Source organism: Lepus europaeus, chromosome 1, assembly GCF_033115175.1.
Source record: "Lepus europaeus isolate LE1 chromosome 1, mLepTim1.pri, whole genome shotgun sequence".
Taxonomy (NCBI): domain Eukaryota; kingdom Metazoa; phylum Chordata; class Mammalia; order Lagomorpha; family Leporidae; genus Lepus; species Lepus europaeus.
In genome coordinates, this window is record NC_084827.1 from 111,654,164 (window position 1) to 111,682,030 (window position 27,867).

Consider the following 27,867-nt stretch of genomic DNA (forward strand, 5'->3'; position numbering starts at 1 on the left):
TAGAGGGACATAGTGAACTACATGGAGGGTGTAGACGTGCACAGCTCAGGACCCCAGCAGCTGAGAGCCTCAGCACCAGCTTTGGAGTGAGGTGAGAGCAGACTGCAGCAGCCCAGCCACTGGTGATAAAGCTGCAGGAAGAGCCTGGGGGGAGTCTGGCTTGGAGCCCTGTGGGGGACAGTGTTCCTGCCAACCTAGAGGAGAATAAAGGGCACACACTTCTCTCTCCCCTAACTACCCGACATCGGCATCCTGTAACTAACCAAGAAAGGGCAGGCATCATTTTGGACATACACAACACCTGCATCAGCTTGTGTCTGTGCACCCAGCGACTAGCCGAGGAGACGCCTGAGTCTAGCTGGGAGAACAGACAGGGGGCTGGGAGCTCATGACTGTGTGGAAACAGTGTTGCTGCATGGGAGGGTGCAGGGTGTGGCGGGGACTTTGGACAGTCACTGTGGTGGCTCCACATGCTCGTGCTCGGGGCTCCCTGATTCCCTAGTGATGGTCATTGCTTCAGGATCTGTGCTCACACCAAGGACTGTGCGGATCCTTTGTGTAGCTCTTTTTAAAAAAAAAAAAAATTTATTTATTTGAAAGAGTTACAGAGAGAGGTAGAGCAGAGAGGTCTTCCATCCACTGGTTCACTCCCCAGATGGCCACAATGGCTGGAGCTGCGTCGATCCAAAGCCAGGAACCAGCAGCTTCTTCCGGGTCTCCCACCTGGATGCAGGGGCCCAAGGACTTGGGCCATCTTCCACTGCTTTCCCAGCCATAGCAGAGAGCTGGATTGAAAGAGGAGCAACCGGGACTAGAACCAGCGCCCATATGGGATGCCAGTGCTTTAAGGCCAAGGCTTTAACTTGCTGCACCACAGCACCACCCCCCTTGGTGTAATTCTTATGGCAATGTGGATGAATATTATAACCACCTTGGCTAGTGCCCAGGCACTGATCTCCCTTGAGGAGAGGAGGTGAGCGTGAGACTATGCCAATAGAACTGAAGAAACTGCCCCTCTGATAAAAAATAAAATAAAAAAGAGGTTTACCACATCAAACTTGGGTGTCACCTTGGACATTCCCCTACCCTGGAGCACTGAACAGAGCTCCCTGACCACGTTGAGCACATGCCTCTGGGTATTCACTGAAAGAGAAGACATTCCACTAAGCCACAGAGGAATAGTCCAAAGATAAAATCCATCACAAGGGGTAAACAAAAGTATCACCACAAATGCCTAATAATAAACACAGCAATTCAAGAAACAAGAATAAAGAAAACAACATGACACCCCCAAAAGAATACTTCAATACTAAAATGTGAAGAATAAGAGATTGATGAAATGCCAGAAATGGAATTCAAAAATTGATCGTAAGCAAACTCATAAACTAAAGAAATCCATCCATGACATGAAAGAAAATTTTTCCCACAAAACTGAGATCTTAAATAGAAATCAACAAATATTAGATATGAAGAATTTAAAAGAATTCAAATAAGGTGGAAAGCCTTAAGAACAGACTCAGTGAGGCAGAATAAAGAATATCCTAGTTAGAAGACAAATATCTGGAAATTTTACAGTCAGACCAAAACCACAAAGAAGAAATTATAAAACTTAAGAACCCTGTTGGAAATGTATGAGATACTATCAGACAGCCCAGTGTATGGTTCTTAAGAGTTCCTGAAGGTATGGAAAGAGGATGGATTAGAAGGCCTTTTAGTAAAATAATTACAGAAAACTTCCCTAATTTGGAGAAAGAAAAGGACATCCAAGTACAGGAAGCACATCGAACTCCTAATAGACATGACCAAAAAAGATCTTCACAACACCTTGTAGTCAAACCCCCCACCATAAAAGATAAAGATTCTAAAATGTGCACAAGAGAAATGCCAGATTACTTTCAGAGGATCTCCAATTAGACTCACAGCTGACTTCTCATCAGAAACCCTACAGTTTAGGAGAGAATGGCGACATATATTCCAAGTCTTAAGAGAAAAGCTGTCAACCAGAATACTGTACCCTGCAAAGCCCTCATTTATGAATGAAGGTGAAATAAAGACCTTCCATCACACAAAGAAATTGGAAGAATTTGTCACCACTCATCCAGCTTTACAGATGAGTTTCTTACGCAGAAACACAGAAGCATGGTCATCACTATGAAAGAAAGTGAAGGCAGAAAATCTCCCAGTAAGAGAACAAAGGAAATTCAAAGTAAGCAATAGGAATATTTATGTAAAAATGGCAGGGCAAAGTCATTGCTTGTCAATAGTCACCTGAATGTAAATGGCCTCAGCTCTCCAGTTAAAAGATACAGAAGAGGGGCCAGTGCTGTGGCATAGCAGGTAAAGCCATTGCCTTTAGTGACAGCATCTCATATGGGCACCTGTTCAAGTCCCAGCTCTCTGCTATGGCCTGGGAAAGCAGTAGAAAATGGCCCAAGTCCTTGGGTCCCTGCACCCATGAAGGAGACCTGGAAGAAGCTGTTAGCTCCTGGCTTCGGATCTGCCCAGCTCTGGCCATTGTGGCCATTTGGGGTGTGAACCAGCAGATATAAGGCCCCTGCCCCTGCCCCTCCCACTCCCACTCCCACCTCTCCCCTCCCCCTCCCTCCCTCCCTCTCTCCCTCTCTCTCTCTCTCTCTCTCTCTCTCTCTCTCTGTAACTCTGCCTTTCAAATAAATAAATAAGTCCTTAAAGAAAGAAGATACAGACTGAATGAATGGATTAAAAAACAAAACCCATCTATTTGCTGCCTACAAATACATCTCACCAACAAAGATACACGCAGACTGAAAGTGAAAGGGTGTAAAAAGTTATTCCATGCTAACAGAAACCAAAAAAGAGCTGGTATAGCCATCTTAATATCAGACAAAAAAGGCTTTAACACAAAAACTGTTAAAAGAAACAAAGCAGGGCACTATTTTGTGATTAAGGGATCGATTCAACAGAAAGATGTGACTGTTAAAAATGTATATGCATCTAATTACAGGCAGCCTGTTTAAAAAGTGACCATATAGATACGATCAAGAGTTAAAATGTACATATTAACAGGACTAAGTGTTTGCAAACAAGAACAGACAGAATTAAAAAGTAGTGAAGTCTCCAACATGGAAGCAGTCCATACAGCAGACTTATAGAAAGACAATCCCTTTAAGTAGCACTCCCAACCTCAGAATCAGCCCTTAAGCCAGGATGTTCTTCCAGGTCTCCAACAATGGTGGCAGGGCCCCAAACACTTGGGCCATCTTCCACTGCTTTCTGAGGTATATTAGCAGCCAGGACACAAACTGGTGCCCATATGGGATGCTGGTGTCATCGCAGGTGGCAGCTTAACCTACTATGTCACAATGCCAGTCCCTGCCATCTTTGCCTCTAAGATGCTTTCAAGATAGGAGGGCTAACAGCAATCCCCTAGTTATACTGTGCTGAGTATTATGAAGACATATTGGCTACTGTTAGGATCCAGTTTGTTCTGTGTGTCAAACAGTGCTTCCTGGAAGAATGACTTTGAAGCTACCACCTGAAGAATGAGTCTGGGTTGGCTTGGCCAGGGGCTAATCTGGGATTTAACAGCATTTAATAATTTCAGTGTTCTGAAGTTAGTCACAGTGACAGTCTAATTTTTTGAAATGTATATATATATATATATATATATATATATGCTTGTGTGTGTGTATTCTGGATATATATTATCTACCAAATGCTGCCACATGATTTCACTGCTCACATTACCTTTTTATTTATGTTCACTATTGAAATGACATCGCTGAGTCTAGAAGTCTGTCATACTAGCACGGAGGTAGAAGTGAATAGTGGTTCTGAGCAGAGTGGTGGCAGACAGAAGTGAATGAATTCCAAGGGGATTTAGGACACTGACGGGGCATGTAGCCACGATGGTTATGAAAAAGATGGAGACAAAAATTGGTAATGACAGTTTTAATAAGTCAGTGAAGACTGAGCTATTAACTGAGTTAAGGAGGTGGAGGTTAATGGAATGAACTCCGGACAAATCCTGAATGTGTTGAAATTCTGGTTCTTCCACGCTGTCTTATGTGACTCCAGGTGAATGAACTACTTATTCTACCCCTGGCTTACTGATGTGCAACATCTGGAAATGAAAGCACTAGTGCGTACATCTCAAGTTATTCTGATTAATAATAGCAGTGACAGTAGGGGTGGTGGCAAACTATGTTACTTGGAATATAAAGAGTTGGGCCTGCGGGATTATGAGTTTGGTTTCAGAGGTGCCTCATAAATTCTAAAGAGGATGTACCAGGCAGGCAGCTATGTATATATGGATTTGAAACAGAAGAAGAAGAACAAAAGGGGACAAATTTAGCTGGAAACCAACTGGAGACTCATAAGCATGATTTTTCTGTGTGACTGGGCATAGTGATAGCAAGACAAGTCTTATAGAAATAAATAAAATGTTTATTTCAGGGCTATTGCATGACCTTGGCTCAGGCAGGCTTGCTTACAGATCTGTTGCCACCCAGACATAGAGACCATGGATGCTAGCAGCAGTACGGCTCTTGGAGCATCAGTTCCTCAATGCAAGAGGCAAGGGAATAACATGGAATTCCCAGGTTACACAGCTGACATCAGTTCCAGCCTAGTTTTATTTCAAAGTCTGGGCTCATTATTGGCAGCCCCACAGTTGTTGAGGGCTCAACTTTAGCCAGAGAATTAAGAGGAAAATTATATTGAGTTTTGACTTGACTGTTGTTTTTCTTATTCTGCAGAGGAAAAACAATCCTGGTAGATAATGACAAAATGCATAGGGTTAATATTTTGTTGATACTGCAATTTGTGTCAGTTCTGCCTGTTTTGCGGTTCACTTTAAACAGCTTCCCAAAGTCACTTTGAGTTAGATTCAATGTGAGATTTCATCCCTTTTATTGCCTACCATTCTAATAACATTATTTTCAGGAGCCTAATGTTCTCATTCTTTTTCCTGTTGCGTGTCTAATGCTTTTGCTAAAACTAAAGTCTTGGCAGTAAACAGGCCAAAGACAATTATCATGGCACAGTGCACTGAAAAATTAGGTCTATGGGTATAACTATTTCTGGAGAAGTGTGGGGAACAACCCAGCTCAGTCTCTGTCAATCAGTGTGTCCAGCAGGGGCATTCTCTGACTGCTAAAGTGAGGGCCCCTACTGCTATCAGTTTGCTTGGCATGGAAATTGATCAAATGTCCCCCGTTATCAGCAGCTAGTATTTTACAATAAGTTCATAAGTTCCTCAGTAAACCCAAGGTGGGTTAAATGCTCCCAACCATTGCCCTCTTTGAACTTATCCTTTAAAGTAGGAGGCAACAAAATCACAAATATCTAAAATGAGATAGACACACATTAAAGGATAAGTCATAGGAAGAGGCCAGAGGGAACCACTAGTGCCAGCACCCTCAGGTGAGAATGGCCTTGGCTTACTCCTGGAACAGAAATATTGATGAACAAGAGGAAAATCGTAGATGTCAAAGTAGGAGAGATGGAAATCAGGGACATTTGTGGCCCTTGGTGTAAGGCTTTTGGGTTTTATTCTAATTTGAATGGGCAGGGTAAAAGATGGAAAGTGACTTTAATGGGTATGATTATCCCTGTAACTTTTCAATATCACTGAACATTTGGACCATTTCCTATTGCCCCTTGATACTCCTCTCCTTGGGGTGGTGGCTCATTTGTCACTTGGTTGCCTTTCCAAGTAGAGTGATCGCCACTTGGATCAATGTTTTAGGTAAAGGTATGGTTTCCTCCAGAACCTCATGCTATTTGGGCCATCCTCAACCCTCCCACTTAGTTAAGACACAAGGGCAGTGCCCTTATTTATAGTTGCCATCCTCAGTAGAAGCAACATGAGGTAAGGCAGAGACATAATGAATTATTAGTCGGATCCTTGTACAAATGGCTTTAAAAAAATCAATGCCGGCGCCGCGGCTCACTAGGCTAATCCTCCGCCTTGCGGCACCAGCACACCGGGTTCTAGTCCCAGTCGGGGCACCGATCCTGTCCCGGTTGCCCCTCTTCCAGCCCAGCTCTCTGCTGTGGCCAGGGAGTGCAGTGGAGGATGGCCCAAGTCCTTGGGCCCTGCACCCCATGGGAGACCAGGATAAGCACCTGGCTCCTGCCATCGGATCAGCGCGGTGCGCCGGCCGCAGGGCGCTACCGCAGCGGCCATTGGAGGGTGAACCAACGGCAAAAGGAAGACCTTTCTCTCTGTCTCTCTCTCTCTCACTGTCCACTCTGCCTGTCAAAAATAAAAATAAAAAAAATAAAAAAAAATCAATGTAATAATCTCCTTTGATCTTCTCTTGCATTTAAAACATAATACCCTGGTGGTATATCTTAGGAAACTTAATGGGGGAATAGTTTTATTTAATAAAAATTAATTTTTTATCAATGGATGTCAAATGCCTCAAGTCATCAAAATGTGGATTATGAATCACAAATACTCATTGGTGTCCAACACAGATCAACTGGATATTTACTTAAGACACAAAATGGAACAAAAATATTTTAATATCTGAACAGAAAAGGATGATTTCTGTGCTAAAATATTTTTGGAGGATTGTCCTGTTTTGTGGCAAAGAGTCATTTTTAGTATGAGTTTTATGTGAACAGAGAGTCCAGGTAATCCCATCATCTTTTCTGGCTTAGGACTCCCTTACCTGATTCTATAGGCACTTCCTCCACTATCAGCCTTTACTTGTTTTCTGAATTGGCTTGCAAACTCAAGTTTCAGACCCTCTCCTCTAAAGACAATTTCTGCAACTCCTGGGAGATTAAATGTAAGCTTTGGGTGGCTCTGGGTAAAGAAGGGGACAAAAGATGCTGGAAAGTTGGTCCTCAAATATCCCTGAGTTGTGCAATGTATAGACGTTGACAATAAGATCCTAAGGATTAAGATTTGGCTGTCCTTGTTCAAGTGAATGGGGAGGGAGAACATTTTAAACACTGAATTTTACATGGTAAATATCATTCAGTCATTTGCAATCATAAATGACCCATAATCATCATGTCTGTACTGAGAGCAGGAAGGATTTTTCAGAACTGTTCTTCAAGATTTCAGTTCTTTTAAAAAGATGACTACTGATAGGAAATAGAAAACAAACAGAGGTGGTTCCCAAACTTGTGTACACATTGAAATTGTCTGGGGATTGCTTTTTTTTTTTTTTTTTTGACAGGCAGAGTTAGACAGTGAGAGAGACAGAGAGAAAGGTCTTCCTTCCATTGGTTCACCCCCCAAAATGGCTGCTATGGCTGGTCAGGAGCCAGGAGCTTCCTCCTTGTCTCCCATGTGGGTGCAGGGCCCAAGGACTTGGGCCATCCTCCACGGCCTTCCTGGGCCATAGCAGAGAGCTGGACTGGAAGAGGAGCAACCTGGACAGAACCAGCACCCCAACTGGGACTAGAACCTGGGGTACCAGGGCCGCAGGCAGAGGATTAGCCTAGTGAGCTGCAGCGCCAGCCTGGGGATTGCTTTAAAATCCCAACATGGAGGCCATACTCAAGGCTAATTAAATAATCATATCTGGAAATGCATAACAAACATCATTACTTTTAAAGCTCCCCAGGTGACTCCAGTGAGCAGGCAGGTTGAAAACTGGCCTATGGAGCAGGCGCCTCTTGAGGCAGGTGGCACTCAGATGGGAAGGGGAGAATCCATATTTCTGAAATCTTCTGATGAAAGGAAATTACTTTTAGCCTAGTGGTTAAGACTTCTGTGTTCCATGTGAAGTTCCTGGATTCAGCACTCAGCTCTGTCTCCTGCCAATGCAGCAATGACCTCCCATGTAGTTGGGTTCCTACAACATATATGGAGACCTGGATTGAGCTCCTGGCTCCTAGCCGTTGTTACAGGCATTTGGGGAATGAGCCAGTAGATGGGGAGATATTCATCTTCGTTCTCTCTCTCTCTCCCTCCCTCTCTCTAGGGCTCATTTATTACTTAATTAATTTTTAAAAAGCTGTAGTTCACATAGTATTGGGGAATCCAGGGTAAGCATGCAAGTGGAAGCCTAAGACTATACATCCACATATTTGAGTAACAATTCAAACTTAATAATTCTTAAATAAAATATATTATGACCTGGACAAGTACTCATATAGAATGATAGAAAGCCATACTTATTTTTTTAAATTTTACTTAAGTTATACAAGTTTCAAATATTTCATATATACAGATTGAGGAACATAGTGATACTTCCCACCCTACCTCCCTCCTGTCTACACTCTAACCCTTCTTCCTCTCTCTTCTATTTCACTCTTAATTTTTACAGAGATCTAATTTCAGTTTACTTAATACTCATAAGGCTAACTCTACACTAAGTCAAGAGTTCAGCAAGTAGCATGAAGAAAAAAACGCTGTTCCTCAACAATAGAGGCAAGGGCTGTAAACGATCATGGAATCTCAAAATGTCCATTTCACTCCAATACATTACATTTTAGGTACTCTGTTAGTTACCCTAGGTCAGGGAAAACAAATGATACCTGTCTTTTGGGGACTGGCTTATTTCACTAAGTATAGTGGTCTCCAGTTGCATGTATATTTAATTTAGAGTATCTGTCTTCAAAGTCCTCCCCAGAATATAGTAGTTTGGGAAGAAGGGGCTTTCAGCCCCCAAGCAAGCAGCCTTTCCTTTTCTCGTCCCACCTTCCGTGCTAGCAAGTGCTGGGAGGGCTTACAGGGACCCACGGAGACACTCCAGTCTACTTGTCCATGCCCCTGTTCTCATCGGGAACAGCTGGTCTTTGCAGTCTGGTGAGGTGAGCTCAAGAGCCCCTAAATTCAAGTAGGCAGAGTTTAGTGGAGGGGTTGTGTGAGCTCCCAGTAGCATGTCCTTTTGGCCTCCTCCCCAGCAGGCGATGTATGCTCAGAGAATGGCTGCCCTCTTGCTAGTTCTGTGGAGGTCCCTCCCAGCACACTGTAGAAACACAGAGACAGAGGTTCTACCAAGCTAACAGTCACTGGCAGTGGAAAAGTGTAGCCTGAGAACAGAGTAGGAATGAGCTTTAAGAATATGGGTATCTTATGAAAGGGATCTTCTAACAGAACCTTATTGTTACTCATTACCAGCTGCTTATTTGTTAATAAATGTATCTTACTATTTCACTGTATCATCACTGAGCATCCAAGAAAGATGTGTAGTCTCTACCAGAGGCCTTCACGAAGAGTGCAGCTTGCCCCCACTCTGCCATCGCCTTCTCCTTGTGGTCTCCATGAGGAGCTGGGCAGAGTAACCTACCAGGTCAATTCTGGCCTCCTGGGGTTTTTCAACTTGGATTTGTTTCTCTAATCCTAGCTGAGTGCCACACGAAGGATGTTACCTCAAAGGATGTTAACCCTAAAACTAACAACGGGCTCAAGTCCTGAGTGCTACTGCTAGGTGCCCCTGCGTGTTTCCAGCCATGCTCAGAGCAGACACTGGAAACAGCTTCAGCTCCACCCCAAGGAGAGTTTGGCACAGATAACTGTTTCTGAACTGATCTGAAAGGGCAAAGATTAGATTCTTAGAGACCCATCCCTGAGAGCTTGAAATGATTGTTGCTTATTAGCATTTGAGAAATATAGAAAACATTTTAAGCTAATGCTAATTACCATTTTAATATATTCTTTTAATCATATTTTATAATTATATATAAAATATGTTCCTCTGAAAATTAGACATGTTGTGTGTATATAATTTTTAATCTGTTTTTTCCACTTTTCATTAACTCGTGAGAATTTTTCATGTCATTAAATGGGAGACATGATTTTAATGTATGAATAACATTTTATCATTATGCATAATTTTAAGGATTTATACATTTCTTTGCTATTTAAAGCAGTATTGGGAATACATCTTTGAACTTAAATCTCTATTGATAATCCTAATTTCTTTAAAGAACTTTTAACTACAAAAAGGAATTTTAAGTTAGAGTAATTATTAAATATTCTTTTTATATATGGCCAAATTATCCTTATATTATAAAGATTTTACCAACTTGGTCTCAGACCAACCACATGTGAGAGTGTTAGTTTCACTTTATTTCTGATAATATTGCTTTGTTGTCTTTTTAATAGACGTTTGATGGTCTGATCATTCAGATGTTATCACTTTTCATTAGCTTTAATCTTTTCAAACCGACAGAAATTTGAAAAAAAATAGAAAACATGTGTATTACCCTTGGTGGCACTCATCAACTGCTAGCACTGACAGTATCTATTGCAGTTCCTACATTCACATTCACACACACACACACAGGAGATGCCAGGTCACCTCAAAATAGGCCGTAGACATGACGCATCAGCCCAAGGACTTTGACATGTGTAACTTGTTTTGGTTTGTATGTGTTGGATCACTAATACAGCAGAGCATTCTCATCCTGTTTTCATAAGCCACTTGTGTTTCTTCATTTAACTGTGTGGGTATTCCTTGACACTTTTCCCTTGAGTAGGCCTCGCTTTTCTTATCAACACCCGTGAGGTAGGTGAGCAAAAACTGTGTCAGGTGCTACACAGGTGCCTTCCACCCTCCTGACAAGGAGCTAGAGCCTGTACACTCATGTAGCCAACTGTGCGTGAGTAATTTCCTCTGCCATTTAAACTGTGGCCTTGACTATTGCTATTTCTGTCCATATGGTAGAGGTTTTAAATTCTGCTTCTTGGCTGTAAGCATGGTATTCATGACCAGGGACTATGGAAAGAAATGATTGAAGTTGAATGGATAAGCACAATTAAACCCAATATAACTAGTGGAAACACAAGGGAGTACCTTGTCTTGTTAGTTAAATGATTTTTTTAAAGATTTATTTATTTATTTGAAAGAGTTACACAGAAAGAAGAGAGGCAGAGAGAGAGAGAGAGAGAGAGAGAGACAGAGGTCTTCCATCCGATGGTTCACTCCCCAGTTGGCTGCAACAGCCGGAGCTGAGCCAATCCGAAGCCAGGAGCCAGGAGCTTCTTCCAAGTCTCCCACGTGGGTGCAGGGGCCCAAGAACTTGGACCATCTTCCACTGCTTTCCCAGGCCATAGCAGAGAGCTGGATTGGAAGTAGAGTCTCTGGGTCTCGAACCAGCGCCCATATGGGATGCCAGCGCTTCAGGCCAGGGTGTTAACCCACCGCACCACAGCACTGGCCCCAGTTAAATGTTTTAAAACTTACTTTTAGATGAAAACCCCTTAGGACACTCTGTACACTGTCTTTTGAGTATAGGGATATAAGTTTTACTAAATAAAACCAACAATCACGGAGCCACCACCTGGATATGTTTTTGCAGTGATTTCTGCAAAAGAACTCACAGCTGTCTAACTCCGGAGTCTGCTGGCTGTCGCCAAACAACTGGCCTGGGCACTGCTTGAGTCAAGTTGTGTTTGTCTTTCTTGCTTTCTCAGTAAACTGAACGCGCATGTCCTGAGCTTGCTCATACATTGCCCACCCCGAGCAGACTCCCAGCCTGGCAGTTGCAGGTAGGGGAACACCTGTAAAACTCAGCCCTTAGGTTTTGCACAAAGCATTACCTCTCCTAAGTTCGAAGGCATGACTGTCTGGGGCTCTCTTCTCAGTAATGTAACATTTATTTCCAGAAATGTGCTGATATTAAATACCACCTTGAGTTTGTAGGAAGCCCGCCTTTGATCCGCAGTATAGTTCAGTGTAATGCCCCAGGAAAACATCTCTTGTCTCCCCTTTCTGTCTGCTCTTTTCTCAGCCCTCCGTATGTGCCTCCCTGTCCTTTCTTTCTTTCATCTCTATCTCTTCCCTCATTTTTCTTACCATTTCCTGCCTCCCTTCCCCCAACACAAGCTTCTGGGTCTTGTACCCATAGTTCCTAGAAGCCCTCTCTTATCACTTGCAAAATATATTGCATCTGCCCAACCACTACCTAAAGAAGCAATAAAGGAGAGTGAGCATCCCCGCAGGTTTCACAGGCTCTGAAGATTGGCACTCTGACCAATACCGCTCCAAACAAGACGACAAACCCACGCCCCAGGGACAGTTATCAAATGTGGGTGTTGTGTGTGTTAAGCTGAACCCTCTCCACTCAGAATGCCCACACTCACATTGTACGAATCTACAGAGCTGCTTCCTTTGTTCTGATGGGATAAAAATAACCTCTTTGGAGTGAGAACGTGCACGCCCATCGCAGACAGGCAGGTCCTTTTCCCCACATGTGGAACTTCCTTTTCTCTGGACTCTACCTTCTGAAAACTCCCAGGAGCCACACACTCCTGTGGCTGCCCCAGCCAGTCTCCCACTCACAGGAAACAGCCTGAGTGGACAGAGGGCCGTGGCCGGGTCATCCACAGGGGGAGCTTTCTGCCACTGTCTCCTCTTCTGGAGCAGGAAGCTGACCAAATACCGCTGCCCACCTGGGGTTCTGAGACTTAGGGAGGAGGGCGTGTTTCTGGAAACCCATGCAGTTCTGTGAAAATCTAATATGTTCTTTGCCCCAACTAAAACCTTTATTGGCTTTTGTTGACACTTGGCTATATATTATCATTCTCATATGATCGTGATTTTTAAGCTAAGATTGATATGATTATATATGTAAGAAATATTCATTTATAGAAATTTTGTAGAATATAGAAAATCATAAAGAAGCAAGGAGTTTCATCCCAGTTTTGTGTCTGAGATAACCACTGTTCACAGTTGGATGTCTTTGTTTCTAGCATTTCATATGCTTAAAATTACATCTTTTGTTCTTCACCAAAATGAGATCATCCAGTGCATACATCTTACTGTTTTCCAGCTTTGCTTTTCTCATTTAACATTGTGCTCTAGGCATTTTTCTATTTCATTAAATATTCTTCTCTAACATAATTTTACCAGCCACAAAGTATTCTGCCATGTGAAAAAGTCATTATCAGAATCCCATTCTTTGACATCACTTGGGAGGTTTCCAGTGGCTTGCTGTTATAAATAATATTTAAAGGAACATCCTTATGGATACATCTTCTTACAGATTCTGAATTACTTCCTTAGGAAACATGGTTGGAACAAAAATCACAGGCTCAGGACATATGCACATCCTGATACAGTTGTAAAGTTACCAGCCAAATAGAATGTGCCAATTTATACATAACCCCAATTCCTCAGCTTGACTGTGGGTGACTTGAGGTCCATGAATATGTATTCCTCACAGTTCTGGCAGTGTTAAGCATACAGTACACACTTAATAAAGTTAATCACAATGAACTTTCTTAATAATTAACCACATTCCTCTTGCTTCCGTTACTTGCTCCCATGTTATAAATACAAAAGGTAGGTATACCATTGGGCTAAAAGTTGATGATAGCACTGACCCAGACCAAAAGTCTTATTACCTGAAAACTGATTCTTGTGCCCATCACAAGTGTGTGGTTAAAACTCTAAGTGTCGGCCGGTGCCGCGGCTCACTAGGCTAATCCTGCACCTTGCAGCGCCGGCACACCAGGGTTCTAGTCCCGATTGGGGCGCCAGATTCTGTCCCGGTTGCCCCTCTTCCAGGCCAGCTCTCTGCTGTGGCCCAGGAGTGCAGTGGAGGATGGCCCAAGTGCTTGGGCCCTGCACCCACATGGGAGACCAGGAGAAGCACCTGGCTCCTGGTTTCGGATCAGCATGGTGTGCCGGCCGCAGCGCACCAGCTGAGGTGGCCATTGGAGGGTGAATCAATGGTAAAGGAAGACCTTTCTCTCTGTCTGTCTGTCTCTCTCACTATCCATTCTGCCTGTCCCAAAAAAAAAAAAAAAAAAAAAAAAAAAACAAACAAACCTCTAAGTGTCAGATTAATAGCATCTGGGGGCAAGAATATGCAGTGGAAACTTTACTAGAATACTCACAGCCCGCTGTGACCAATGAGCTGATCACCTTTCCTCAAGAGAAAAGGGATAGAGGGTATAGCAGAGGATGTAAGCTGCCCTGGGGCTCGCTGTTGTCACGTAGGTACTATCCTAGGAGAGCACTGGAGCATGGGCAGGTGATGCAGACCCCTGGGAGCCTTCTCAACAGTATACCCTGGGGTGGCATTGTGTCAGAGCCAGGAAGACCACCACCTGCATCCCATATGGGCGCCAGTTTGATTTCCAGCTGCTCCACTTCTGATGCAGCTCCCTGTTAATGTTCCTGGGAAGGCAACAGAAGGTGGCCCAAGTGCTTGGCCCCTGCCAACTCTGTGGGAGGCCCAAATGAAGCTCCTGGCTTCAGCTTGGCCCTGCCCGGGCTGTTGAGGCCATCTGGGGGAGTGAACAAGTAGATGAACAATATTTCTTTCTCTCTCTCTCTCTCTCTCTCTCTCTCTCTCCCTTCCAAGCAAAATAAATAAATCTTTAAAAAAACAAACAAAATCAAAAAGACCCTGACTCTGCTCTCAGAAGAGGACCCCCTTTCTCTCTGTTCCCCCTTCCCTCACTGCCCCACGCCTCCCTGCAGCCCTTGTTTCCATGAACTGTAATCACTGGGTAGCATTGCTAAAGGCCAGCTACATCAAGTAAAGGCCCTATTTTCTCTCTCATTGTTTTCTCAGAGATCCCTATGTCTTGCTGCCAAGATTTCTGCAGTGCCCTCCTACTCTCTCTCTTTCCTGATGGAAACCATCCCAAACACAGATTCCCTAAGATTCTTCCTGAATCAAAACCCATTCCCTGGGCATCCAGGATTTTCCTGGTTTTTAAGGGGCAGTTTTCCTTGAACTTTTTAAGTTCAAACTTCCAGTCCCAGCAAGAAACAACTTTCACAGAATGATGCCAACTCGTATTACTTCTTTTAAAAAAAAAAAAAGATTTATTTATTTGAAAGAGTTACACAGAGAGAAGGAGAGGCAGAGAGAGATCTTCCATCTGCTGGTTCACTCCCCAGTTAGCTGCAAATGCAGGAACTGGGCCGATCTGAAGGCAGGAGCCAGGAGCTGCTTCCAGGTCTCCCATGCAGGTGCAGGGGCCCAAGGACTTGGGCCGTCTCCTGCTGCTTTCCCAGGCCATAGCAGAGAGCTGGATCGGACGTGGAGCAGCTGGGATACAAACCAGTGCCCATATGGGATGCCGCCACTGCAGGTGGTGGTTTTACCCACTAAGCCACAGCGCTGGCCCCTCATTTTACTTCTTTTAGTAATACTTCACAAGTACCATGTTCAACTATAAGTGATCCTTTGTGTATGAACCTTGGTTTTCTAGCTTACACATGCCTGTGTTCACAGTGTTCCCTTTGCTTGGAACATTTATTTTGACATCTGTCTTAATAATCAGTACAACTGTCTGATTGTCCTGCCATTATGTGTAAATTCATTTGTTGTATATAGACACCAGATTTTATTCACCTTAAAATTCCTCTCGAGTTCAGTTGCATTGGTGAGTGAGGAGGGACTTAGACATCTCATTAACTTTTTAAGATGTCATTTTTGTATTCAATGCATTGGTCATAGGAGGAGAAAACTGAAGAATATTGTTTCTGTTGGACACTAGAATGTGTCCATTGGTATCAAGTTGTATAGTGCCTGCCTCAAGCCATGTACACAGGTTGAAAATGAAAGAGAACAGCCTTGTCAATCCTGTAGCTGGTAGCTTCCAGTCTGGCTGGATTCAGTAGCAAGGGGAGATGTGGGCCCTTACTTCTGCTGTCACATCACGTTCAGTCCAGCCTGGTGTATTCGTGACTGCCTGGTGACATGTGGAAACTAGGAATGCAGTGTGACAGGGAGCTTGGCTCTGACTGGCAGTTGCAGCACACCTAAGCTGAGCACTTAGCAAGGAGTCCCTGTAGACACTGGAGTCTGGTTTAAATGCCCTGCTGCTGAGAGCTAAGGTTCGGCACAGGTTCAGGGTTCTCTGGAGCCAGAGCTGTGCAGAGGTTTGCTGTCATAAACACTGCATTTGCTCAAGGCTTTGTACTTGTCATTTCTGCCTAGAGATAGGAATTTATACTTGTTTTCTACTTCGTTTTCCCCATATATCTAGAAGTAAAAATACAAAACAACATCTTTCCTCTGGTTTTCTCATTTTTTGACCTTGATTTAATGCAGGGAAACAAGCAAGTCTCACTTGAGAAGAATGTAATGTGTCTGTGCATACAGGGTATCTTATACATGTGGCAAAATCAGAACAGTGAAGTTTTAGATAAATCAGAAAATATAAGAATTCATAAAGCTATTTATGTTAGAGCTTAGAAAACTTTCATACTTATCTGTCTTCTGTTTTGTCATTGAGGAACTAGGCTTGGATAAACAAGAAAAAATAAGACACAACATCATAGAACTAGCAAGCTAAGAATGAGCCTATGCTCTGGGTGTTCTAAGTTGACCATAACAGCCAGTATTGTCAGTTCTCTTCTGAGCAAGCTCACTTTCAGTCTGTACTCCCAAGCAGATCTATGGTGTTCTATAGCATTTGTTCCAATAGTTAACATTATTTCATTTATTTTTAACCACAATGCTATGATTATGATTATGTTTTCACTGATCAATGTACTTGTTATTATTCAGTGCACATAGTGCTATGTGTGTTGTTTTTCTTTCAAATTTGTGAAGCCTGCAAGAGCAAATTTTCCCTACCTAAACCTCTGCATTTACTCTCCTAGGATTTTTTTTCTCTCTCTCTCTCTTTTTTTTTTTTTAAGTATTTGTTTTTTCCCCTTGATTTTGAGCATCTTACAACTCAGTTTAATCAATGCTGACTCACCCTGGAGAGACAACTCTTTGTTGAAAGTGTGTTTACTGTGTCCCTCTTGCAGCCAAAAGATAATAAAGATAACATGCTACAGGGTATCCCTCCAGACTGCAGGTCTGTGATACATTTTCTGTTTGTAGCAACACTACCAAAATTTCAGAGATATTATCTAAGATAAAACAGAAGTTGAAATCCCAGAAATATTTTTTAAAGATTATTTATGAATTTGACAACCAGAGAAAGAGAAATTGAGATTCATCTTCCACTCTCTGGTTCACTCTCCAAACGGCTGCAATAGCTGGGGCTGGACCAGGCCAAAGCCAGTATCCAGAAACTCCATCCAGGTCTCCCACATGGGTAGCAGGGGCCCAAGCACTTGGGATCCTGTGCTGCCTACCCAGGCACATTAGCAGGAAGCTGAATCTGCAACAGAGTAGCCAGGACTCTCAGGCACACTGATTTGAGATGCAGACATCATAAACTGTGGCTTAACTGTTTACTCCACAAAACCTGCCCCTTGGAAATATTTAAATACAGAGATTTTTTTTTTAAAGTGTGGTAACACTTCCAATAGAATCCAGAAGTTAAGGCACAGCTAGGGATGCCCATATCCCATGTGGGAGTGCCTGCATTCCAGTCCCGTCTCTACACCCAGGTCCAGCTTTGTGTTGATGCACCCCCTTCGAGGCAGCAGGTGGTAGATGACTCAAGTGTTTAGATCCCTGCCACTCAGGTAGGAGACCTGGGCTGAGTTCATAGCTTCCGGGTTAGGCCCAGTCCAACCCCAGCTGTGGCATTTGGGGAGTGAAGCAATGGATGGAAAATACCCCTGTCTCTGTCTCTCCGCCTGCTTGTCAGAGGCCAGTGGGGTCCCTTGGGGGTGAGTTTAGTGAGAGAGAGACAGAGAGAAAGGTCTTCCTTTTTGCCGTTGGTTCACCCTCCAATGGCTGCCGCCCGCGGTTGGCGCGCTGCAGCCGGCGCACCGCGCTGTTCCGATGGCAGGAGCCAGGTGCTTCTCCTGGTCTCCCATGGGGTGCAGGGCCCAACCATTTGGGCCATCCTCCACTGCACTCCCTGGCCACAGCAGAGAGCTGGCCTGGAAGAGGGGCAACCGGGACAGAATCCGGTGCCCAGACCGGGACCGCAAGGCGGAGGATTAGCCTAGTGAGCCGCGACGCCGGCCTGAGTTTAGTGAATTCTAACAATGACCAGACTTTTCCACTTTGAGTTACTTGGTTAAACCCAGAGTGTCAAAACTAAAACAATCCCGCAACCAGAGCTCTAACTTAGTTTGTGTTTAGCTTTTATTTTCTTTCATCCCTATAAAAAGTACCATTCAGATCCCCAAGGGAAGGGAAAGGGGGTAAAAGGCAAGGACACAAATGGCAAGTGGTGAGCATTCTGTTCCCTGGGCCCGAGAGAACTTGGCCTGCCATTGACCTTGCTAAGAATGTTCCCCACAATGGACATGAGCCAAAAAGAGGGCATCCTGAGAAGCTGGGGGAAGTTTCAGAGCCTCTTCTTCCCTCCTTACCCTGGGGGGATGGGAGGGTGGTTTTATACTCTTAGAAACTGGTAGAGTCCAAGGCATTTGCTCAGTCTCTCAGATTTCTACCTGCCCAGCAGGAGTCAGCATCATTCCTCCTTTTCTTCAACTACAAGATATTGAGATGTGCATGTGGTATACCTTTTTAAAGGAAAGGCAAAAAAAGGAGTGAGGGAGGGGTACAAGGCTGCCACTCCCATTTTCTGAGTTGATTTAGAACAAGATCTTTCATATACATGAGAAGGTCATAGTGAAGGAAATAATTCTGTTGGAATTTTAGTGGAAAAGGGAGGGCCAACATGGGAAAACCAGTTAAAGAAGCCCAAATGGGGAGTTAAGCAGGAAGGTCCTGGTATCAGGCTACCAGAAATCAGTTTGTGAGCCGAAGAGATAAAACATTGCAGGAAATAGAGCAGAGAAGGACAGGCCAAAGGGAATGATAAGCACAAATGCTAAGCAGAGTTGTGTTTGTGCATTTTCTCCATCATACTGTGGTGCCAGATTGGCTCTAGGCTTCAGCCAAGGTGAAGAACAAAGAAAGGGTTAAGCAGACTGGGTAGAGTGAGCAAAACAATATTAGCGCTGGAGGGCTGGACTGGCAGACAGGTGCATGCAAATCCCATCTCCCCTCCACCTCCTAGAGTTGACCTTGGGAATGGTATTTATACTCCCTGTGATTCCATTTCTTCACCTGAAAAACAGGAATAGCCACAATACCTATGTGTTAACGTGGAATGCCTGAGCCAGATTCCTGTCACAAAGTTAATGCTCAATAAATAGTAAGCAGGCCGGCGCTGCAGCGCACTAGGTTAATCCTCCGCCTGTGACGCTGGCACTCCGGGTTCTAGTCCTGGTTGGGGTGCTGGATTCTGTCCTGGTTGCTCCTCTTCCAGTCCAGCTCTCTCCTGTGGCCCGGGAAGGCAGTGGAGGATGGCCCAAGTCCTTGGGCTCTGCACCTGCATGGGAGACCAGGAGGAAGCACCTGGCTCCTGGCTTCAGATCGGTGCAGTGCACTGGCTGTAGTGACCATTTGGGGGTGAACCAACGGAAGGAAGACCTTTCTGTCTCTCTCTCACTAACTCTGCCTGTCAATAAATAAATAAATATTAAGCAGCATTAGTACTGCAGCTACATGGGGATCTCACAGAGATGTTGAAAGGACGTAATGAAACAATGTATACAACATTTGACAAAGTGCTTAATTCATAGTAATTACTCAGGAACAGTTATAAAAGAACCCTGCAGAAGTCTACTTAATTAGCAAATAGGCAACAGAGAGATAAAACGGTGTTGAAAACAAGCATGTTGGACGCTGGTTGTGTTCTGAATGACCAGCTTTGGTTAGCGGGATTCCGTTTATAGATGAGGAACACAGGCAGGCAAGGCAGGGTAGGGAGTCGGGACTGGAGCAGACACCAAATGAGGCATCAAGAAGGCAGCGACTAATTTTGAGGAAAACCTCTGTCCAGCCAGGAAACCACCAGTTACAAACTTTCTATGATAAGGGAGACTGATTCCTAAGTCTGGCCAGGCTATGACTTAAAAGTAAGTTATTGACCTCATGTCTTGTTTGGATAGGAATACAGTCTAGTGTGTCCATTGCTAAATGAAGGCTGGATGTTTTATCCATGTTCAAGTTGAAATACCTGTCAGGAGTACAGATATTGCTTCCATGTTTGCCATAGATTGGTAGATTAGTGAATTTGTTATTCAAGATCATCTATCCTCCCCAAACAAGGAACTCGGTATCAATCTTATCATCCCCAAACAAGGAACTTGGTATCAGCCTTATCTATCCTCCCCAAATAAGGAACTTGGAACTGTACCCATGTTGAAAGAAATCCTAGCTGTGTGTATGGCTGTCTTGGTACAAGATTTTAAGCCTTGGAGCTATTTTGACTGACCAGTACTTGACCAAGGTGATATTTATACCTGGAGCTTTTATTAACATATATAAAAATAGCGCAAAGAGAGTTACTTGCAATAGTGAATTGATCATTTGACTTTCAGCTTTTAAGTGTATAATGGTTTCTGTTCAGAGTAAATTTTAGATGTGTTTTTATAGGAACCTACTTTTCTTTTTAAGGATTTATTTTATTTATTTGAAAGATTGAATTACAGAGAGAGGTAGAGCCAGAAAGAGAGAAAGGTCTTCCATCCGCTGGTTCACTCACCAAATGACTGCAACAGCTAGAGCTGAGCTGATCCAAAGCCAGGAGCCAGGAGCTTCTTCCAGGTCTCCCATGTGGATGCAGGGGCCCAAGCACTTGGACCACCTTCTACTGCCTTCCCAGGCCATAGCAGAGAGCTTGATGGGAAGTGGAGCAGCCAGCACTGGAACCAGTGCCCATATGGGATGCCAGCGCTGCAGGCCAGGGCCTTAACCCACTGCACCACAGCGCTAGCCCCAGGAATCTACTTTAAAACAGGCAAAACATGCTAGTAGATTATTGGGAATCTTTAAGTAGAGTCCACTCTTTATTTGTTCTGTGGAGTTCAGATGCATGTATAGGCTGTATGTTGAGGTCTGTCTGGGTGAGCAAAGTCAAAACCATTCAAAAGCTCGGAAGTAAAGAGCATCCTAGTTTTTACCCCAGAGCACATTCTGTATTTTGTTGGCATTATCTTCACTGGCAGTCCTGAAGGTAAGGCCCTAACTCTGACTGTTTCCCAGAGAAGAAATCTTGCCCCTCTCTGGAAAGAGTTTACTTTGAAGGAGGATTGACCAGGACATTGTGGTGGTTTGTATATAGATTGTTCTAGAAGCGTACAACCTGAGACGCAGATGGAATTTTCTCATGGGTCGAGAAGAGTCCAGGGGCGGAGGCAAAGCTTGTGGTCACTTGCCATGCTCCCATCAAAGACACATACCTGTAAATTCACTTATACAATGAGATCAATTACCATTAACCATTCCTACCTGTTTGTCAGTGAACTGTATTTGACTTGAAATTTTAAAAGTTGATAGGCAGAGAAAAGAGAGTGAGAGAAAGCACCATCAGCTGGCTCACTCCCCAAATGTCCAGATAGCTGAGACTGAAGCTATCAACTGTGAATTCAATGCACGCCCTGCCCCCCAGTGTGGGAGACAGAAACCCAGTTACTTGAGCCATCACCACTGCTTCCCAGAATCTGCAGTAGCAAGAAGCTGGAGTCAGGAGCCAGAGGCGGGCATTGCACCCAGGCACTGCAATGTGGGTGCAGGCATCTTAACTGGTGTCTCAGCCAGGAGATGCATAGGACTGAGTGCGAGTGTTCACCTAATTTTGTGTATTAAAGATAACAAATGTAAACTCTCACCTGGAAGCCACAATAAGAATGAAGAGATTAAGCACTGGAGGTAGTTTTGGATAAATGAAATTCCAGTAGTGATTTTTACACTGTGCTAAGTGAGACTCCTCCATCCTGAGACAGGAAATGCATCAAGTCACACTGATGCTCAGAATGCAAATGACCACTGTCTTAAATATCTTATTAAAATGAGGCAGTGCTGTATTTTCTTTGCTTAATAAAAAACGGTTGTGAGCTTTTCCGTATGAATGTATCCTTGTAATATCTCTGTGATAATTACATTTAAGATGAAGAATCCATAAAAGGTAAGAATGAGCAAAAGTAAACCATAGGGCATGGCCTCATGAAATTGTTATGATTTATTAGATATCCATTAAAACAAGCCATCAGGGCTAAGCTATTGGGGTGCTAACACGTGCACCTGCACATCGCCAGTGAATTGCAAGGAGTCCCGCTGTTGCCCTACAGGAATCCAGTAATCCATTTCTGCCAAGAGTCACACAAAAAAGAAAAAAAGCTCAGACTGGAGCCCCTTCATTTCATTGTTTGATGGGATTGCTGGGAGGAAGAGATCAACTGACTTGTGCCCGGACTCACCTTTGGCAAAGGTTCTGGCAGAATAGACCCATTGCGGCATGCTTTGTGTGTGCACGATGTGCCATCTAGTGGTCAGTGAGCCTAACGTTAATGCAGAGAAAAATGACCTCGTTCCCTTTATTTCCTTGCATAGCAGAGGTTTGATACTGTAGGATAACTATTATTTGGAGGAAAAAGTATTATTTTCTTAGAGGCTGTAGGTTGAATGCAAATTATTGTGAGGGGAAACGCTGATGTTACAGTAATTATTCAAGTCAGAAGGTGTGAGTACATATGCGTTTCGTCTGCCCTACAGGGTATTTTCTTCCATTTTCATTTACTAAGTAGAATTAATGTGTTCAGTATAGTGCAAAGCTGGCTCAACTTCTACTTATATGAAGTTTTACATATGGGCAACCCGTGAAGTCATCACCTGAGACATCGAAGTTTCCAGCATCTAGCAGTCTTACTCACCCCGCATCCTGGTCAGTCCTCTCTCAGAGGTAACCACTGCTCTGAGCTCTACACCATCAATTTATAGTAGCATCAGTAACACATTTCTTCCTAACCCTGATCTCCCAAAAAATAAACTCCTGTAATCATCAGTTTAATAGTTTACCCAAAAAGAGGGCAGTTTCCTCTATAGAAATACTGCTGTGTTTGAAGGGGTTTCCTGTTTTTCAAAGTCCAAGGGAAATAATGTTATCTCTTTCCCCAGTCAAAATTCCTAGTACATTTTTGTTCTTGCCTAGCCTCTCAACTAGGAGATATGGCCATTTGGTGCATTGAACATATTTTCCGCAGTGTATATAGGCAGCCAACTCCGTTTTCAGAGAGGTACTGTTACTTTTGAGTGGCAGCTCAAGGGTACCACTGATTGTCATGACAAAGCCTACAAATTCTGATGTAGCGTTTCAGAAATTAATGTGAACGCCATGTCACTAGCAACCATTCTGACATCCTTCAAACTAAGCCAAGATATAGCATCAGTCCTAGTGCCTACCCTAAGGCTAATTTGTAATGAATAAAGGCTGTACAGGCTAGTTCACACTGAATAGCACCGTGCAGTCATTGTTGCTGTTTATACAGACCTCTTTCTGTTCAAGTGAAACGGCGTTCTCTCTCGGTGTCAGAGTGCATGTCAAGAGGCAGAACTGGCTCCTTCTGTGAGTTCTCATTTATTTGCTTGCTGCACAAACAGAGGGTCAGTCAACAAACACAGCTAGGGAATGTGTGACTTCCAGGTGTTCTGCAAGTTGCTGGAGATGAAAGAATCAGGAGTGGGTTCCACCTTCACTGCCACGGAGGGGAGCCTTGTTTAGACCTGTGGAACCCCAGCCTGCAAACTGCTGTTTAAAGTGACCACTGCATTTCAGGATAATAAACAAGGGTACCTCACGAAGTTCATGGAAAGGAAATGAAAAGATAAGTTTATTTCAATGTCAGAAATGTTTAAATCCCACACCTATGAGGGGGTCTTCAAAGTGGTCCATGCAAATGCATGTGATTGAAAGAGCTTTACATAGATTTCAACATTTTCACACCAAAATAAACTTATCTTTCAATTTAGTTTGTCCACAAACTTTATGGAGAACACATGCACAAGCATTATTAACTTATTTAGTCCTTTTTATAAATAACTTGGTTTTTTCTAATTATTTAATCATGAATTAGGAAAAGAGGAAAATTTTTCTTGTTTTTATTGTTTCAACCAATTTCTATTTACAGCTTATAAATATCTTCAAAAAGATACATGCCTTCATTTATTCAGTGGCAAAAAGCCTTATTAAACAGAAACAAAGCCTAAATATCATCACATATTTAAACAGAGATACAGATCATTAAAAATGAGTGAAAATAGAACACAAAATGCAGTTTTACTTAAATTTTTACATGCATGAGGCTGTTTTTAAGTTTCTTCACTGACAACCCCTTTTTTTAGAATTTTTTTTTTTTTTTTGAAAGACAGAGTTACAGAGAGAGGTAGAGACAGGGAGACAGTGAAGTCTTCCATCTGCTGGTAGGACAATATATAAATATACACAGCATAATATGGTTAGATATTTCTTTTTTTAAGATTTATGTATTTATTTGAAAGGCAGAGTTACAGAGGCAGAGGTAGAGAGAGAAGGAGAGGACTTCCATCCACTGGTTCACTCCCCAAATGGCCGCAATGCCTTTCCCTGGTGCATTAGCAGGGAACTGGATCAGAAGTGGAGCACGATCTAGCTCTCTGCCATTACCTGAGAAATCAGTAGAAGATGGCCCAAGTCCTCGGGCCCCTGCCCCCATGTGGGAGACCTAGAAAACGCTTCTGGCTCCTGGCTTCAGATCGGCCCTCCTCAGGCCTCGCAACCGTTTAGGGAGAGAGCCAGCCATTGGAGGACCTTTGTCTCTGTCTCTCCCTCTGTCTGTAACTCTGTTTCTCAAATAAAATAAATAAATAAAATCTTAAAAAAAAAAAAAAAGACAAAGTAGAGCAGCCAGGACTCAAACGTGCGTGCATATAGGATGCTGATGGGGCAATCTGTGGATTTACCCACTATGCCACACACCAGCCCCTTGTTTTCTCCTTAGAAATCTGTAGACATTTCATGTTTATGTATTTGAAATTAAGCCTTTAACTTTCTGCCATACTCAATGACTAGAATTGCCAAAGTAATATTAAATAATAATGGAAAGACTAGCAATTCATGGTTTGTTCTTGACTTTAATGGAAGTCATTCAGGTGTTCATTAATGATGTACTAATTTAAGAGGGTTAAAATCATAATAAATCCAAATAGTTCTGTTTTCTGACTATCAGGGATGGGCATTTGGTACTGCATTAAGACGCCATTTGGAATGCCCACATCCCAGATCAGTGTACCTATATTCTAGTCATAGCTCTGCCTCCACTTCAGCTCTGCTAGTCACACCCTGGGAGACAGCAGGTGTTGGCTCAAGTACTTTGGTGCCTGCCACCCATGTGAGACCCAGATTGAGCTCTGACCTGGCTCCAGCCCCAGCCCCTGCTGTTGCAGACATTTGGAGAATAAACTAGCAGCTGGAAGATCTCTGTCTCTGTCTCTCTTTCAAATAAATTATAAATAAATAAATAAAATTTTAATATCAGTAATGGGGAATCGAACATTACCAAATGTCTTTGATGTCATTAAAATAATTAGATTTGCTCCAATTTGGCCAATAACTGTGGTATATTATGTTAATAGATTTTCTAAAATTAGTCCCCTTTCTCCAGTGAATAATACTGTTCCTTGGGATGTGATATTTTCAATGAGTTGTCAAATTTGATTGCACACAATTTTTTTTAAGGATCTTAATATATATGCTCGTTGTGCATTGCTTTAGAGACAAAATTAAAGACAAACTCTCCTAGCCTCATTCTAGTTTATAACAGGGAAAGCTGAACTTGAGAATAAGGAATCTATTCATGTCCCTTTTTCATTGTCTTTTTTTTTAAAACTCTTAACTGCAGTAAATATTTTCTTTTGCTTTTGTGAACTCACCAGGTCTGTAATCTCTCTCAAAGCACTCATCGTCCTGTTTCTTATTTTAACACTCCCTGTGTATTTGTCTTTTCTTCTTGTGTGAGTGGTCTGTATCTTAAACTGGAGAGATTTTCTTCTCCCCCACTTAGCCACTGTGTGTTGTCCACCTAGACATGGGTCAGCTTCCACAGGCTCAGATGCAGAGACCAGAACAAAGCACTAAACCAGCCTTGGTCTAGCTGCCACAGCTGGCCATCCCATTCTGGTTCTGAGCATGGGTTACAGAGAACCAGTTACTTCAACCAATTTTCTGAACTGAAGTACATACACTTAAAACTAAATGCAGTGTTCCACCGCACAGCAAGGCAACTAGAGCTCACACTAAGGTATAATACACTGGGTACAAAACTAGAGGGAGAGGCGCTGGGGGCTCCACACATGGAGGAAGGTTGGGGAGGTAGGGCTGCTACTGTCTTATTTCATCAGTTTACACTGCATGCATTTGCTAAAGTTGTGCTGTGCCTCATAAAGGTGGGCAGATATTACATGGCATTAAATTATTGAAAACGATAAAATAAGAAAAAAAGTAAATATATTCATTGTCCTCTAATACCTTTCATTAAAAAATCCTTGCAGTACTCATTACTTCAAAATTATATATATGTATCAATTATATATCAATTATATTATTATCATTTATATATATATATATATCAATTACCATTCTTTCAGAGGGTAACCCTCACAAAATTCACAGTTCCCCTAGCATATAGATATAGCGTAAGGCCCCCTGTGCTTCTCACTCTGCTAGGCTTACAGTTTGTGCTTGTGTTTCTGGAATTACTTCCTTCTAGATGCAACCTCATTGAATGGTATTTTTCACACTTATGTAAAGTACAAAAAGCAAGTTCAAAGACCGGGCAGAACTTTTAACAAGTAGTTTGATATAGATTCACAACCAAAAGAAAATGAAAATGGAAGAAATAACAACAAAAATGAAGGGAAAGCTATACAATCCAGCAATTCCACTTTGGGGGTGTACACCCAGAAGATGCATAGTTGCAGAGATATTTGTACATCTGTACTCATAGCAGCAGCATTTGCAATAGCCAAAAAATGGAAACAACCCAGCTGTCTCAGTGGATGAGTGGATAAGCAAAATGTGGTGTAGACACCTAATGCAGTAGCCAAGCAATACCACTAGCCTAGGACTGACAGACCGCTTTACCCCAATAGCATGATGAGCATCGGCAAGCCTAACTCACTTAAACTTAGAAAGTAAGGAAACCCTGCCACATGCTACAATATGTGTTCACTTTGAGGACCTTGTGCTCAGTGAAATCAGTCAGCCAAAAAGGACAAATAATAGATGACCCACTTAGGTGAGATACTTAGAGTAGTGCAGTACATGGAGACAAGGAGCAGAGTGGTGGTTTCTGGGCACAGAAAGGATGGGAGGTTGTTGTTTAATGCCCAGTTCTGCAAGAGAGAGGACTCCTGAGGATGAGTGGTGGTGATGGTTGTACAGGAGCATGGATGCTCTTAATGTCACTGAGCTGCACACTTAAAAATGGTGGAGACGGTGAGCCTTGTGTGGGAAAACTGCGGCTTTTAACCAGTGAATAGCGAAGGCTGTACTGTGAGCTAGACTCAAAGTGAGGGCCGTGGCCTCAGGACAGTGTTTCAGGTGGCGCCGCTTCTAAGTGCCTGCTCAGCTCTCGCCATCCGCCCCCGAAAGGCGTACTAAAGCTGTGTTGTTGACCTGAAACTTCCAGGAAGTAACCTTTTGAAAGCCAAGTGCTGTGTTGGGTAATGACTTTCTTCTTCTCCTTAGGGTGTTAAATACCACATTATTTGAAAGTTGGGAGATCGTTGGACCTTACCCTTCCTGGTGGGTTTTTAACCTCCTGCTGTTGCTAATACAAGGGTTGAACTGCTTCTGGTCTTACTTGATTGTCAAAATAGCTTGCAAAGCTGTTTCAAAAGGCAAGGTAAGCTACAACTCATACTTTTCAATATGTCCAAGAAAATGGTTTGGGTTCCTCTGAATCAACTATTTATTATTTCAGGTGTCATAAAAACTGGTGTTTTTTTTTTTCCAAAGTTGAGCAAAAGCCACCTAGAAACACAAAGCAAAATTTCATTTTCTTCTCATTGTCAATATTGCTTTGCTGCTGCTGATGCCGAGTGATCTGCATATGTAATGATGATATTTTATGTATTGTATTCTTTTGCTTCCTCTCTGTATTTCCCCTGGTCTTTCTCTGATTATATTTATACTGACAGAAATGTAATGACTCCCTTTTATGATAAGGGTTGCTTGGTACAGTCTGTCCATTTAAACAACCCTTTCTC

At 42.9% G+C, this 27,867-nt stretch overlaps 1 protein-coding gene across 1 annotated transcript in view; it reads left to right on the forward strand.

Annotated features, from left to right (window-relative positions):
• CERS6 (ceramide synthase 6) overlaps positions 1–27,867 on the forward strand; it is a 345,732-nt gene that overhangs the window by 309,432 nt on the left and 8,433 nt on the right. Inside the window, exon 9 of the mRNA XM_062187587.1 lies at positions 27,347–27,503. Within this exon, the coding sequence (XP_062043571.1) occupies positions 27,347–27,503 (157 nt within the window). The remainder of the gene's footprint in view (positions 1–27,346; positions 27,504–27,867) is intronic.